Genomic DNA, 15,679 nt, shown 5'->3' with positions numbered 1-15,679 from the left:
TAATCAACACTGAGGTCCCAGTCTAATTTCCCACACTTGAGCCAATAAGTGATCAGAGAAATTTTTCTTAAAGAAAAACTGAGCAAACAAAAATGAAAATAAACAAATGTACACCAAACTCTAGATTTCACGTAACAATAGAACGATTAGATCAAGTTTTACTAACCTGTAGACAAACAAGTATTCCTTATAAATGAGAGTACCAATTAACAAATGAATGGTAGCTCATATTTTGCTAAGCTTTTATGTGGTAGCAAGAAAAATGTGGCTCCGAGGGCTTACTTGAGACTCTCCTGGGAGCTGGAAGAGGAGCGATCTGATTGAGGCAAGGACACAATGCTATCAGAGTTCTTCAAGTCAGACTGTAGAGCCTTCTGGTATGAAGATTCCAATGAATTAAACAAATGTTCTGCTTCTCGACTAAAATGGCTGTGGAAGCCCCAGTAACATCTGAAAATAAAAATTTAAATGATTTTTGAATAATACCGTATATACTCAACTATAAATTGACCCCATGTATAATTGGAGATTTTGGGGCCAAAATTATGCCTTTTGATGTGGTCCATGGATAAGTCGAGACTAAAATTAAGGGGCATGTAACAAAGGATGTAAAGAATGAAGCAAAGGGAAACAATGCCAAAGAACTTATAAAATTCAAGCAGACATCACTATTGGATGGATGAGAGAATGGAGGGGAGTCAGTGCTTCCAGGACAGATTAAGCTCTTGCCTTTCACCAGATACTGGTTCCTTTTCTTTTGCAAGTGTTAGAGTATGGTACTTACATTAACCCATGGACAAGTCGACTCAGGTTTTGGGGGTCAATTTTTGACTAAACTTTCTAGACTTATGTATAATTATATTCATTACATTATAGTGTAACAAAACCCAACGCTGAGAAAGGGCTAAATGAAAAGACTGGGAGATAAAGATAGGCATATTTACATCTGTATTTCACATTAATTATTTATATTCCTCTACACAAATTGGATTTGGGGAGTGGAGGTGGACAACAGATTTGTATAATGATTTGTAACTCTGAAAATAGCAACAACACCTTAGAATATCTGACACTTTAGAACCATCGAACAACAAGATTTTAAAAACCGACAACATACTCTTGTGTATCTGAGAACATACCTTAAGTGCTTGAACAATCTGCTAAAATGAGACTCAGCAATTGCCAACTTCCTAGGTATGTCCATTCAGAAGCAGGACCCACTGTATCCAATAAGTAAATGTGTATTTACTACCCCAAAGTAAATGTGTATGAGACTAGCCAGCAGTGAAGGGCACCTCATCCATGGCTGTGGGAAGAACTGCCCTGGCTGCCATAGGGCACAGATTATCCCTAATAGGTCTCTAAATATTACTGTATTACTAAGACAACAGTCTGTCCTTCTGTTGTGTGCTTGTTCAGAGTTCCAAAATATCCAGTGTTTCCTGGACCTGAGGCATGTGTTACTGCTTTTATTTCACCTGCATAGCAAATAACTATTCTTGCTCAGTGATGGAACCAACAATGGAAAACAAAATGTACCCACTTACTTTCTGGCTTTTATCCGTGCCTCAGAGTCAGCGTCATGGATTCCCTTCTTTATTGTTTCAGCCACTACTGATATGTGCCTGAGATTAGAAGACAATATTTTATACTTTAAAAGAGGGAGGAGGTGAACTACTAAAGCATTGCACTTTGGGTTCAAGAGACATTTATTCAGCCTCCAGTATAAAAAGACCATGCTTTGTTGCATAATATCCTTTTGGAGGATTTGGTTGTTTGTTTGTTTCAGCTAGCTTTATTGCTTCCAATTCTGTTGCGTAAGAAATTCCAGGGAACATTCTTCAGAGGTCACTCCTTAGACTCCTAAAAACCACTGAAGGATAAACACAGATATGCTAAAGAACATTTGTGCCACCAAAATCATTCAAGAATCCATAGGGTGTCAATGGAACAAATACCTCAACACCACATTCTATATTAATTGTAAAACAAATTGACTGAACTAGCATAACAGGACAAAAACTCCACACATTCCAAATGCTCAGGGAACAAATCTGTCAGACTGATTCACCGAAGGCTGTCCAGCTTCTGTGAGGAAAGGGAAGTGATCAGTTTTCAAGGAGAAGACTTTTCCAAAGGAAAAGGAACCCATTTCTAGGCACAAACACTGGTGATGTACAAAATGACAGGGAGATATGACCAACAAGGTCAGATTTACTTATAGCTCTCTAGGGGAAATCTTTACCTTCAAATTCCATTCCCCTGACTCATGGAGAAAGTCAAAATTGAACAATGTACCAAAGTCAACTTTGAATGCAGCATCTCCAAAACCTTGCAAGCTGCTCTCTTTTTTATTCCAGGTGCATGCAATGCCAAATTTAGCAAAACTAGTTTCCGGGCCAGCACACACAAAATCAAGAAACATATTATGCTTTATCTTTTGTGACAGCAAAGTAGAGCTGCCCTGCCACAAGTTATTAGGCATCAGGCAAATGAAGCTTCACCCAATCTTCTAAAACACAAGGACATCGTCTATCAGCATGATGTAATATATGCAAGCTGTCTCATCTCCTATGGGATCATTTTAAGGCTAAGAAGTTTGGATGCTGTCCGTGTAAGTTGGCTGAAGACTGTAAACACCAAGCCGTAGGGCAACCCCCGGGCCGTGGGCCGAATCTGGCCCGCCGAGGCCTTGGGTCCGCCCCCAGCCTGGTCCTGCCGCCGATTGCCCCCGGCGTGGGGCAATCGGCGGCAGGACCTCACGTCGCGAGCGGCCCTTTGGCCCCTGCCCTAGCGCGAGAGGCCATGCGGTGGGCCTGGAGGGGCCCACTGCGGTCGCCGGAGCCCTCCAGCAGGGCTCCGGCAGCCACCCTTCCCTTCGGCCGAAGGGAAGAGCCGAAGGGAAGAGCCTGGGACGGGCCCAAGCCATTCCTTCGGCCTCCCTCCCCTTCGGCCGAAAGGGCCCCTTGGAGCCCTTTCAGCCAAAGGGAAGGGCTGGGACGGCCACTCAAGCCCCCTGAGGGTGGAGCTCCGCCCCCAGCATGCGGCTCCACCCCTGGAGGGTGGAAGCTCCACCCTCGACATGCGGCCCCGCCCCGGAGGGTGGAAGCTCACCCCTGGCTTCAGCTTCCCATTTGTCTGAGGGACAGCAACCCGGCCCCCGGCTCAAAAAGGTTGCCTACCCCTGCTGTAACATGTTTCTAACTGTTGTGACAATCGCATTATGCTTTCCTCTCTTGGCCTTCATCCCTGCAGATGAACATAATTCAGCTGTCATCTATGTACCCAAGTTAGCAGCATGTTTTTGAAATGTCAAGCTATTACATATGTGACACGACTTTATGGCAACTGACTCAATTATACCTGAGCCCACCTATAGTCTGTAAGCCAGAGGTTCCCAACCTGGGGGTCGTGACCTCTTTGGGGGTCACCTGGTTGGGATTACCCCTGCCTCCCCCTCCTCCCTTTTTCCCCACGGGTGCCGGCGCTAGCACCGGCAACCGCAAGGAGAAAGGGCCAGGGTCGCCTCCTCCCCTTGCCTTCTCTTCACGGTTGCCCTCGAAGGCACCTGGGAGGAGAAGGTGAGAGGGCCAGGGTCACCTCCTCCCCTCACCCCCGCAGGTGCCCTCCAAGGCACCCGCAAGGAGAAGGCGAGAGGGCCGGGGTTGCCTCCTCCCTGCGGGTGCCCTCGAAAGCACCCGCGAGAAGGCAAGAAGGCCGGGACTACAAACCCCAGCGGCCTTTGCGACCAGACGTCTCACCCCTTCTTCCCTGGTGGCCTGCCTGATTGGTTGGGAGGCTGGGAAGGGGCGGGACATCCGGCCGCAAAGCCCACTGGGGCTTGTAGGCAGTCAAAAGTCCCGCCCCTTCCTCGCCTCCCAAGCAATGAGGGAGGTCGCGGGCGGGACTTTCGCCCGGAATGGAGGTCACGGCCCAAAAAAGGTTGGGAAACGCTGCTGTAAACTAAGGCAATAAAATTTTCTGAAACCAAATAATCATAGGATTGGCTTTAAAACCTTTAAATGTTATACAGTTGGCCCTCCATATTCACAGATTCAACCATCCACAGCTTCAAATATATGCCACCAAAAGCTCTGGGTTTAAAAGGTTTAAACATTTTTAAAAGGTTTAAATATTTTTTTCTCTTTCTCTGATTTCAATTTCTTTATTTCCCCCTCTTGCCTGAGGTTAACAAATATAAAAAATATCAACATATTTTAGTCCACTCTTCAGCTAAAGCACTTTTCAGAGTCGCTTACATAAGTTCAATAAAAGCAGGACAGTCTTGCCAAGACACTAAAAAAGATATGTCACAAAATGAACAAGGGATGAGGGAAGAAGAAAATTGGGAAGTGCAGGTGCCAATTCTTGTTGTTACCTAGTATTTTTAGTAATGTTCATATTGATTTAGTTTCTCACTACAAGTGTTGCGAGTGTTTCTTGTCTCTCACTCTATTTTGACTTACTGGAATGTGGCAATTGAGGAAGACAGAAGCCAAATGGAGTTTATCTCCACCCCCTAAATTCTTCCAAGTCCATCAAACACAACATGAGTCTAGAGAGGAAACATACTTCATCTTTTTATAAGACCCACATCTTACCTTTCTAAGGAGTGTGTTTGCCATTCTTGTAAAAGTAAATCTAAAAATTCAAAACAGCGCCTAAAAGGGAAGGAAAAGAACATTGTTACCTTAAATGTTAAGTAGAAATGACAAAAAAAAATTTAAGTATTATGAAATAACAATCTCAAATAATACATTTCTATTATTGTATGTAGACTAATATAAAGGTCATTAAATGTTTGCTATGTAGATGAACACATGCATGCATGCATTTGGGAAAATGCTGAGTCTTTGAAAGATTCCTGGATAACATCGGTTCTGTAGCTGTAGTGGAAGCAACCATAATAACCCCCATGCTCTTCTTCAATGAGAGCTTGCATCGTAATAGTAAATGGGTCACTCTGGGTGATCTTAGAGACTGCTTGTAGGGAAGATGGGATCTAGAATATTAAAGTATGCATAATATATAGTGGTCCCTTGCGTTACGTGGGGGATAGGTTCTGCCCCCCCTTCGTAAAGCAAGAGAATAATGGGGCCTGTGCAGGTGCCACGAGTGCGGGTGTCATTCAGGAAATGGCAGGGGCTTGCAGCTTAAGCTGAAAGCTGCGTAAAAGGCACCCGCGTATGATGTGGGCATACTGTATTTTTGTATGGTGAATCTAGACTATTTAGGGTTTTACAGCATGCTTGCAAGGATACAAGATGAAGAAGCACATCCTGAAGCAATGGTATTTACAAACAAAATGAGGCGCATGCATCTCAACATATAATACAAATAATATATAGTTAATTGCAGTACAGTGCGCTCGCGCCATATGCAGGCACACTATACCATAGGTTCAAGCTTATGCGGAAACCACACACCAATCAAAGTAATGGCATGCGTGCCCATGGCACATGTGCTGCCCCAAGCCGTGAGCACGCGCCCCCTTGCTTTTAATGGGGTGCAAGAATATGTGGATTTCCCCTTACATGGGAGGATCCAGAATGGATCCCTAATAATAATAATAATAATAATAATAATAATAATAATTTATTTCTAGCCCGCCCAATCACGCAGAATCCGGGCAGGTTACAACAAAATACATCAAATTACAATAGAGTTAAAAGAGGCGGGCCCACTGTACATGTAATAATCTCACTTTAACTTTTGAATCTTGTGACTTTTTAACTATATGTTTTTGATTTTTTTGTCATTTGCTTTGAATTTTGAATTGAGAGAAAGGAATGATGATGACGATGATGATGATGAATTACTAAGAAAGTTTATTCACCAACCAGAGATAATAAAAATCTTTCTTCTATCACAGTTACACTAAGTTCTGGATCCATAATCATTCCAAGTCTGCACATCTAATTAACCAATGAGATATCCTCACTTCACTTCTTCAGTCCCCTGAAAAGCAGGGGAGATAAATTGGATCCCTGTCACTAGCAACGTCCGAGAATTTGCCCAATGGATAAGTGGTGCATGACTTTTTGTATACATTAAAATGCAGGCCCTCCAGGCACCAATGATTTCTGTTTTCTGGTCTGGACAACACCAAGCATGAAAGCAGTAAGAAACATCTGCAGTAAGTACAGCTTGAAGTCACCTGAAATGGTCAAAGGTATCCTTTGAGTTCTTATCTGCAGTACTTCTTCAGATTATATAAAACTTTAGTCCCAGGAGGAAAAATAGATCACTTCAGAAAATATCAAAATCACTATGCTCCCATCCCTTTTCCTAATTTTAAAACTTGAGCTATACTAAACATTTATGCCTGACATCAGAACCTTATAGACCACATTTTAAGTGCTAACAGATCCAAATTAGGGTATCATCCACATATTTCTAAAGTATTTGTTCTATGACACCAAAACTTTGATTTAACAGAAGTGGCTAAGAAAGGGATAAAAATGCACATCAAAAAGTGAAGAACCTTTCAGGCTCTAATGTTAATTTCATTTTACTAATTGATCAAGAAAAAGAAAGACTCACCTTCTAACAGCAACAGATTTGGAGGTACAGTTACTGGTGATTATGGGAATTAGTCGAGGGATGTGCGTATGCTAGGGAATGGAAACAGCAAGAAGAACAAAAAAAAAAAACCTGAGGACCATTGCAATATAATTGTTTTAACAAACTAGATGTTAAAAATAAGATACTGAACTTTGCTCAAACCAACACACTAGAAGGACTTCAAAATCAAATGTAACCCCTTGTTCCCCTGCCTCACGGCTAACAGAATGAAATACATAAGCAATATAACTAACACAAACAAAATTCAGCTTTTCGTGGCAAAGATTTAAACAAAACAAAACACACAGACTTCAGTTATAGTCCTACATTTTTACTTTTTCATCCACAGAATCTGTGATTATACCATTCCAGCTCTTTTAAACACTAATTTTGGAAATGGTTATAGATTTATTTGTCCTTCACACAGGGAAAATACAAGTTAATTTTTCACAAATCTGGCAGGGAGCATTAATTAAACCCAAATTTGTAACAACAGATGTTTTTGCATGCCTGGTTTCCCATTCTGAGCTGACTTTTCCAAAAATAAATAAATAAATAAAATGCTTTCCAACAGATGGAGAAGTGTTTTTTCTACGGTGCAGTTTAAGAAAAAATTACTTTAGTACAGATTACCATCATATTATTAGGAGAACAGCCCAGATGGCAGGGCCAAATTACTCAGGTTTTATAGCTTGCCAGTTTTCAGCCTGGTTACGTCCTATCAAGGAACATTGTGGAAATTAGCACATGGGTATGTGTTGTGTGCATATACAAAGCAACAAAAGGGAGTAGCAGGTAAACAGCTCTTACTGATTGCCAGACACTGCTTATAATTGTCAGAGAACCTGTTAAGTAGAAGGATTTTCATATTTGTATCTGCTTGAGTGTTCTAATCAAAGTGCTTTACAAATGACATAACTTGTATTTGTTTTGAGGGATACTCACTCGAATAATTAATCTAACAGCTACTACACCAGAGGTGGCCATGACTTTGGCACTGTTGGGAATGAGATTAAAAATGGTTGGCATGATGGCTTCTGCCCCATGGTCAAACTTGTTACCCAGGACCGACGACAAATGCCTGAAATAAACAATACTGTAATAACAAAATAGTAGCAGAATATTGAAGATCAAAATGGCTGTATTATACTTTCATTCTGTGTGGTATTACGAATTTTACATTACCACCACATCCAGGAATTGTGTTAAAACACCCACCACCACCATCACATCTGATGTGATTTTTTAAATACTTGCTTTAATGTGTGAAATTTGGCCCAGGTCACTGTCAACACTATTAAAGAATAGCCCAGAGGGCATAACTAAATTGCTTGGCTTCCTAGCATTGCCAGTTTCAGCCCAGGCCTTCTCATAAGCTTTCCATCTCAATATGACATTAGTTAATTTTAGAGCTGCTATTAAAAGTGTCTTAGTGATCTTTATTCAACTGCAGTGCTTCCACAGACTCCAGAATACACTTGCCACCAATGGGAGCACCAGACCAGAGGGACTATCTGAACTGTCACCCTGAACTCGGTTTGAACCTAGAGACTATATTATAGATTTCCAGGGTTTTTTTTTAATTCTTTTTTTTAAACAACATCATTTAAAAAAACAAATTTTTAGTCTGCTAGTAATTTGGTAGCATGCAGCCTAAGGATAGATAAACAAGAAAGCTTTTTAGCCACTAAAGTTAGGAACAGCCATGTCTTTCTAGAAGCAACTTTAATAGTAATGTCAGCCGTGCTCAAGAGATCTGCATCCTTCCTTTCAGTCTGAATATTTTTCTCACTGTTCAAATTATTGGTGGGGAACATCTTATTTTATGTTCTTATCATCACATTGTCCAAATTCCTCCGACTTATGAAGCTATGCTGAGCTCTCTGAATGACCAAATGATAACACTCTTCATTGTACAAAAGTTCTTCCATCTCTCAAGATAAAAGATGTCACAAATATGTCTTTCAAAAACCCAGTAAAATGTTTGCTATTGCTTTATTTCACTTTTTACTATATACAGACAAGGACTGTGTTATTATGTAATCTGAAGTTGATTCTGACCTACGGCAACCCTACTCTAAGGTCTTCTTGGCAAGATTTATTGAAAGGAGGTTGGCCATTGCCTTCCTACTAAGCCAAAAGTGTGTGACTTGTTTAACATCATGTGGTAGATTTCAGTGGCTGAGCAGGAATTCAAGCTTTGTTCTTATAGAGTCCTATTGAAACACTAAACTGGCTCCAATTTACATATTAGTAAATGTGTAGACAAGGAATTACACAGAATTAAATGGAGCTAACCTCTGTTATAAGTACAATTCATGTAGGGCCCCTCTTCCATGACATCTGTCACAATGGTTCAAAGAAAATTAACCAAATGAATGGAAATGGAAAATTGTAGAAAGACAGAACTACTATATAAAAATCAATAATCAACCAACAATTGTGCCTATTTAATTCAAAGATTAAAAGCTAGGATTTTGCCATTTAAGTTGCAATCATAAATGTGTTTACCTGGGACTAAGTCCCAGCAAATTCAGTGGGGCTTAGATCTGAGTAGACGTGCACAGGATTGCACTATTTGAGTCATGTGTCACACACTAAATATAATCCAGGTGACAGTAGATACAAAATAGTGGGACTCTGGGTTTACGCAGTCTGCTGAAAAGCTTATGCAAACTAATATTTTGAATCAGTGAGATTTGTACACTCATATTCCACACAAATATAGCAGCTTTGGAGTGGGCCATTCCTATCTTCCTTGTGATACAGTTGGCCCACCACACTGGCCAGCTAGCAATCTGCAACATGGACCATCTGTGGCTCACCACACCCCATATTATTCAAGGATGGTACGTGCATGTGGACACTGACATGGAAAAGTTGCTGCCCACTGAATAATATGGGGAGCAAACATCCATGTTTTTCCCATACATGGGAGAGCCTGGAACTGAATCCCCACAAATGAGAAGGATCCAGTATGTCCAATATCTCCTCCTATTTACTTATTTGAATTAACATCCAATGCACATGCTAAACTGTTCAGCAATCATAATGATGTATAAGTGCATTTAGATAGAATACAACAGGATATTAGAAATGCCAACATCAAAAATAGAAGACCACCCATTAGCTGGTTATTATGGAAGGTCACAGACTGATGAAAAAACAACAGCATAGAATCATAGGCGCAGTACAGACGTCCCAAAAAGGGAGGCCTGCCAGCACCTGTTTTTCCTCCACAAGGAAGCTACAGCCGCAAAATCGTGTGGCTTCCCTGCAGAGGAAAAAGAACCCGCTAAAAGCGGGTTCTTTTTACCCCGCGGCAGCAGCGTAACAAGTGCGCCACTGGCACACTCAGTATGTAAGCACCACATGGCACCATGCAGACGTCACATGGCATTTATGTAACAATGGCAGCACCCATGTATACAGGGCACTGCCACTGTTATGCCCTCGTCACATGCGAGGATTGCAGGGCATGTGGGCACTCTGCCCCCAGGCAACCCTAGTACGTGACAAGGGCATCACAAAAGGCCCATCTGTGCCAGGCCATAGAAGCATAGAGTTTCCAATTGCCTGGTTAGTTTTCTACCTAAGCTGCTGTTAAAAAAAGTGGTTACTGGAGATGGTCACTGGAATTAGAAATAATCTCTGTGCAGTTTCTCATACAGAAGACAACGCTGTGTCTTCTTCACAATAAAATATAAGAAAGGTATTCAGTGATCATAGTTTCTAAACAATTGGGAATCAAAGATTTGCATCAGCAAGAAAGCAAAAACCAGTAATTCAAGTCAGGATATTCTCACCTTTCCTAGAATAAAAGAAACTAGACAAAGGCAGCTTTCCTATTACAACAATTAATGATACAAGAGATGCAAGTTGCATTCCTTACCCCAATGTGATGCAAGCCTCTCTCACTACCTGGGACCGCAAATCTTTAGCAGATAACTTAAATGCTCCATCAAGCAGACGCAAGTGTTGGAAAAAGGTATCATAGTCAGCAGCTCCAGCCAATAATAAAGATCGGATCTTTTTTAGCTGTTGCACAACAAGAATTTAGAAATGACAGTTAACAGAAAGACTGTCATATTGGTGAGCATCTTTCTGATTTGTGGTAGGAAACACAAATGTGCTAAGTGTTTCAGTGATGTGATAGTATTTATTTAGTATCCAAAATATTCATGTAGTGCCCCTTACCAAATCTTTCAAAACAGGTAAAAAAACCAAGATAAAAAGCACAAAAATAAAGTAAAATAAAACAAATTACTATATAAGAATCAACATTAAGCAAATTTAAAAGCCTGGGCAAACAGAAAACTGTTGGGGCTGTTTCCAGAATTGGCTATCCACTCACACATATAGTAAAATCCAATAGGGTGTAGATAGCTCCCTTTTGCACTACAGCCCCCCAAATGCCCAAAAAACTAGCTCCAGAGAACTGTGTAATCCTGCAGAGCCAGATGGGCAGTGAGGGTAGGGAAGGATGTTCCATGATCTGATCAGATGTTACATGGTTTTAGGCTTTGGGATTTTAAATAAAACCAATTTAAATCCCATTTGGTTTTGAAGAGTGATTTAAGGATAGTGGTAAAAGACTTATTCTAACATTGAGGGGTACACTGGAAAATACAGTTTCTTTAAATTTCTCTCTAAAACCCTGGAAATAAAACATATGCATTATTTTTCATTATATTACATACTTCCAGACAAATCTCCAAGTAACATATAGTCATTAATGATAAAATACCTGCTAGGTAGATTATCTTACGTAAGAGTTCATATAAAATCAAATACTTACTGCTGCTACTCTTTGTTCCCAATCATGTTTATCATCTGACAGGATTTCTCTGATTTTGTTTATGGATTCTTCAAGGTCTCGGCTAGAATAAATCTACAAGGAGGAAGAGTTTATTAAGACACAAAGAATGTTTCCTTAGATGCTGAATATACTGTATTCGTTTCCTCCATTTTATCAAATTCTTTGGCGGGGTACATACCTCCGCTTTGCGGCGCTCTGCCGCCACCGCCAGTAGGTCCGCGGGGGAGCCGGAGCCTTCACACGGCCCGACTCCCGTGCGGACCGAAAAAGAAGCTCCAAAATGGAGCTTCTTTTTCCGTCGCGTTTGCGACGTCGCGAGGCGCCAGGGGCGCACTCGCTACGTCACAAGCGACGCGACGCGTACGGACGCTCAGCGTCCGATACGCAAAGATGGCGCCGGCCATGTAGAAGGGCCGGCGCCATCTTGTACGGACGGAGTCCATACTAGGCCCAGGGGCGTCTAAAAGTGACGCCCCTTTTTTAAAATGGGACGTCCAGAGGACGTCCCAAATGCCAGTATAGAAAGCCCCTTTGTTACATCGTTTATTCACAACGTCTTTTAAAATATGTTTTATATTACACCTTGAGTAAAATGTTACTAACATGGATTTAAATTCTGGACTCTAGAACCCAGTTAATACACTTAATCACAGTTTTTAAAAATCTTTTTTCAAGTGAACACCAAGAACCTTTGCACAGCTAAAAGACCTCTGTAATTTACATAAAAATAAATTAAGTACTTAATATTTTTAAAAGGTATTCAGATTGATTTTTAAAATTACAGATACTTTTCACTACTTGTCTTTCTGGCTACCAAAGTCCAAACCCAGCCAGTGGGATTGTTTAGGCTCATTTCAAGGTCTTTCAAACCAGTACAAGCTGAAAGGAGATGATGTTTCCTGCAAGCAGCTCAGACACATAGCTACCACATAATGGAATGCCTACAGCATAGCAGGGTATAATTTACACCATGACTTTGTTAAGATGAAATGAACTTCCTACCGGGCAATCATATAGCTCATGACAAATGACATTCAAATTGCTAAGCAGGCAGGTAGCAAACTTACATTCCACTAAATGGGATGCAGTTATGACTAGCGTAGTCTAGACTAGACTAGACTGTAACGCATTCTACATGGGGCAGCCCTTAAAAAGTGCAAGGTGCTAGTAGAAAATGCAGCATCCAGCTTGGTGTCAGGTTGTATTTCAGAAACCATACAACACAGGTCCTGCAAGAACTACACTGGCTTTCAATTTGCTTGAAAATTCTGCATCAATTCAAGGTGCTACTGTTGACTTATAAAGTCCTAAATGACTTGGAGCCCTGATAATCCATATGAGCCTACCAGAAATTTGAGATCTTAAGAGGAGGCCCTTATGAAGTTAGGTTGGTGAATAGAAGTAATGCGGCTTTCTCTGTAACAGCACCTCAACTGTGAAACATAAGGTATTGGCCCCATCTCTTTTAACTTCTGGCAGGCAGCCAAAACAGTGCCTTTCTGCATGACATTCAATGTTTGCAATTGTTGTTTTAACTGTTTCAAAACTAGATTTGATTATTGTTTTTAGATTGCTTTTAGGAGTTTTTGAAGAGTATTTTAATGTGTTTTAAAACTGTTGTCATCTTTGTATTGTTTAAATTGGTTTTTATATATTCATCATCTCAGGAGCCCTTGTGAACCAGGAGGAGATAAAGAAATACTTTATATAATAAACAAACAAACATTTTCTAGATCAGGGTGGTAATTATGCAGCCCATAGTCCTTGTGCAGCCTGTGGAAGAGAGGGCTTCAGCCCTTGGACCTCCACTGGCCCCACCAAAAGTATTCAGTTTAAAAGCACTCTCCTCAGACTTGAAAATGCTCTTTTGGCCCAATCTGCCTTGAAAGAGAAAACCAACGAGAGTGATGGAATATCCTTTCCATTTGTTCAAAATGATGGCTGCCACTGTAGGGTGTCTTGGGAGAATAAAAAATGTCCTCTAAGCCTTGGAGCCTGCCGCCTGCCCAGGTTGTTTTTACCAATGTCCAGAATTGATTAAAACACAATTCTGAAAGATGCTGAGTAGAGTAAATCATATCTCCTGTTGATAGAAAGCAAGTGATCTTTCTGATCTATGTAATTTGCCCTTGTGGCTGCAATTTACCCAAGCCACTTCCCACCCAATGGACTCCACTCCTCAGAAAAAGGAGGGTTTACAGCAGGCTGCAGATAAGGAATAAACCTCCTCTCCTCTTGTTGCTCATGCAAGCTTCTGTTGGACCAGAGGCTTCTGTAAGCAGATGGAATATAAGGGAATGCAAACCCAGTATCACCTTTTGTCTATATAATTTGTTTTTGTGATCAAACTTAATCTTGTGTCCATTTATGATATATTTATGAGCCTTATGTTTATTTCTTCACATTTGAGATTTCACTGTTAAACTTAGCGCATTTTCTGGGGCTTTTCAAGCACTAGTTTTTCTCCCCTATATGCCAGGGAAGCCTATCCAACATCTGCCAATTACCAATGCACAAGGCATCCTGGTGTTAACATGTCATTTAAGTCTTTTGTCTGAAAAACCTAAATATTTGCTCTTTCTATAGGCTAATTAATTCTGGCTATGTTTGGCCTTTATTTCCCTGTTTTGCATAACAGAAAGTCAAATTTACATAACACAGAGAATTGGCAAGACAAATGGATTAACTTAACCACAGTTGTTCTGAAATCTAGACTTGCTGGAATGAATGCAAGCAAGTAAGCTTACCTCACTGCATAGGGGAAGAGAGGAATCCTACTGAAGTTTTTGCACAGCAGTGTCTGCCTAGCATTTTGGTACCATTAAGTGCTCTGCTCTGTTTCTTATCATTTAAGCAGAATAATAGAAACTTTGGAGCAACAGACATTTATGCAAATGCAACAATTTTAACAGCCATTTTGACCAAGACACTATTTACCTGAACTGTTGGGACATCTTCAAAAGCTTTAATGAAGTCCTCTTCATCAACAGCTCCAGCCCCTTCTTTAGTTGCTGGCAAGTGCAGAAGAGAAAGTAGCGTTTATTGATTTTTATTTGCCAATGTTAGAATAAGAAAGTAATAGATCAAACAAGATAACAAACTCATTAATTAAGTCATTAATTACCTTAATAGGTACATACAAAATATGACTTAATTAAGGATAAGAAAAAAGAAAAGAAATAGAGAAGTAAAAAAGAACAATCTGTACACACTGAGTTTTCCTAACAAAGATCATTAAAAGACTCAGGTAAGACAGCATTTACCCTAATTTAGAAGAATGCCTTTTTCCTTAAAGTAGAAGGCCCCATCTATAATTAATGAGAAGTGTGGCTTTCTTGACCCTTGTCCTTACATATGATGAAGACAGGCAGATGGACTGAACAAGGAAAATCTTTAAAACATTAATTAGATAAGGGCTATTGTTCGACTGAGAAATTCTGGAGGTTTCCTGCAGAGATACCATTTGGAAATATGTTCCTTAGTTATTTCCTCCTTCACAAACAACATATAGTTTATACAGGAAGACAGACTGGATATCTGAAAAAGCACTAGCTTTGTGGGTATCCCTATTAACTGCACATGAATGAAGATTTGAACATAAGGATTTGAATGTAATTGGTTAAACTTTTGTGGGCTGGAAGGATTTTCTCTATAAATATGAATTTATATGTAGTAGCATATGTTCTTCAAATCAACAAGTCAACCTTGTGTCTTGGATGCAATTTTCTATTATTGCATCAATTAACATAAAAATAGGCACAACAAAAACAAAATGATATTACAAATATGATAACAGGCTTTTGCCCAAACTTGGCCTACCTGGAGTTTTTGAGATTAGAGCTGCTGTTCCAACCCTCCGGGTAGTCCCCACTCCACCTTTTCGCGCAGATGAAGGTGCCTTTGAAGACGTTGAGGAGCTGGCTGAGGAAGGCCTGTTCCCATCCACAGAGTCGTCATCATCAAAATTTTTATCTGAAAAAAAAATGCAAAAGATGCAGTTCAGTAATTTGCTAATAGCCACCACACATTTTGGAGCAAACTACTCAAAAGAGAGTAACAATTTGTTTAATTTCAGGAACAAATACAGATGGCCCTCAGTATCCATGGGAGATCTGTTCTGGACCCCCAGAGGATACCAAAATCCATGGATGTTCAAGTCCCATTGTACTTAATAGCAGCACAGGCACATGGGTGCACTGCCATTACGGATAATGGAACTGAAGTCCTCCCTCCTTCCCTCCCTCCCTCCCCTTCCTTCCTCTCCAAGGCTTCTGCCCAGGCTTGGCTTTGGAGGTT

The 15,679-nt window shown here is 40.6% G+C and overlaps 1 protein-coding gene across 29 annotated transcripts in view; it reads right to left on the bottom strand.

The window, feature by feature from the left end:
* The window catches only part of CLASP1 (cytoplasmic linker associated protein 1), a 249,181-nt gene that overhangs the window by 109,947 nt on the left and 123,555 nt on the right, over positions 1-15,679 (bottom strand). For all 29 annotated transcript variants that reach the window (XM_042445044.1, XM_042445043.1, XM_042445053.1 and 26 more), the window contains 9 exons: positions 15,203-15,355; positions 14,321-14,394; positions 11,363-11,455; positions 10,457-10,602; positions 7,510-7,645; positions 6,544-6,614; positions 4,602-4,661; positions 1,548-1,625; positions 283-450 (listed from right to left, as the gene is read on the bottom strand). In XM_042445044.1, coding sequence (XP_042300978.1) covers positions 283-450; positions 1,548-1,625; positions 4,602-4,661; positions 6,544-6,614; positions 7,510-7,645; positions 10,457-10,602; positions 11,363-11,455; positions 14,321-14,394; positions 15,203-15,355 — 979 coding nt within the window. The remainder of the gene's footprint in view (positions 1-282; positions 451-1,547; positions 1,626-4,601; positions 4,662-6,543; positions 6,615-7,509; positions 7,646-10,456; positions 10,603-11,362; positions 11,456-14,320; positions 14,395-15,202; positions 15,356-15,679) is intronic.

Source organism: Sceloporus undulatus, chromosome 1 (genome assembly GCF_019175285.1).
Source record: "Sceloporus undulatus isolate JIND9_A2432 ecotype Alabama chromosome 1, SceUnd_v1.1, whole genome shotgun sequence".
Lineage (NCBI taxonomy): Eukaryota > Metazoa > Chordata > Lepidosauria > Squamata > Phrynosomatidae > Sceloporus > Sceloporus undulatus.
This window is presented reverse-complemented; position numbering and strand designations above follow the sequence as displayed.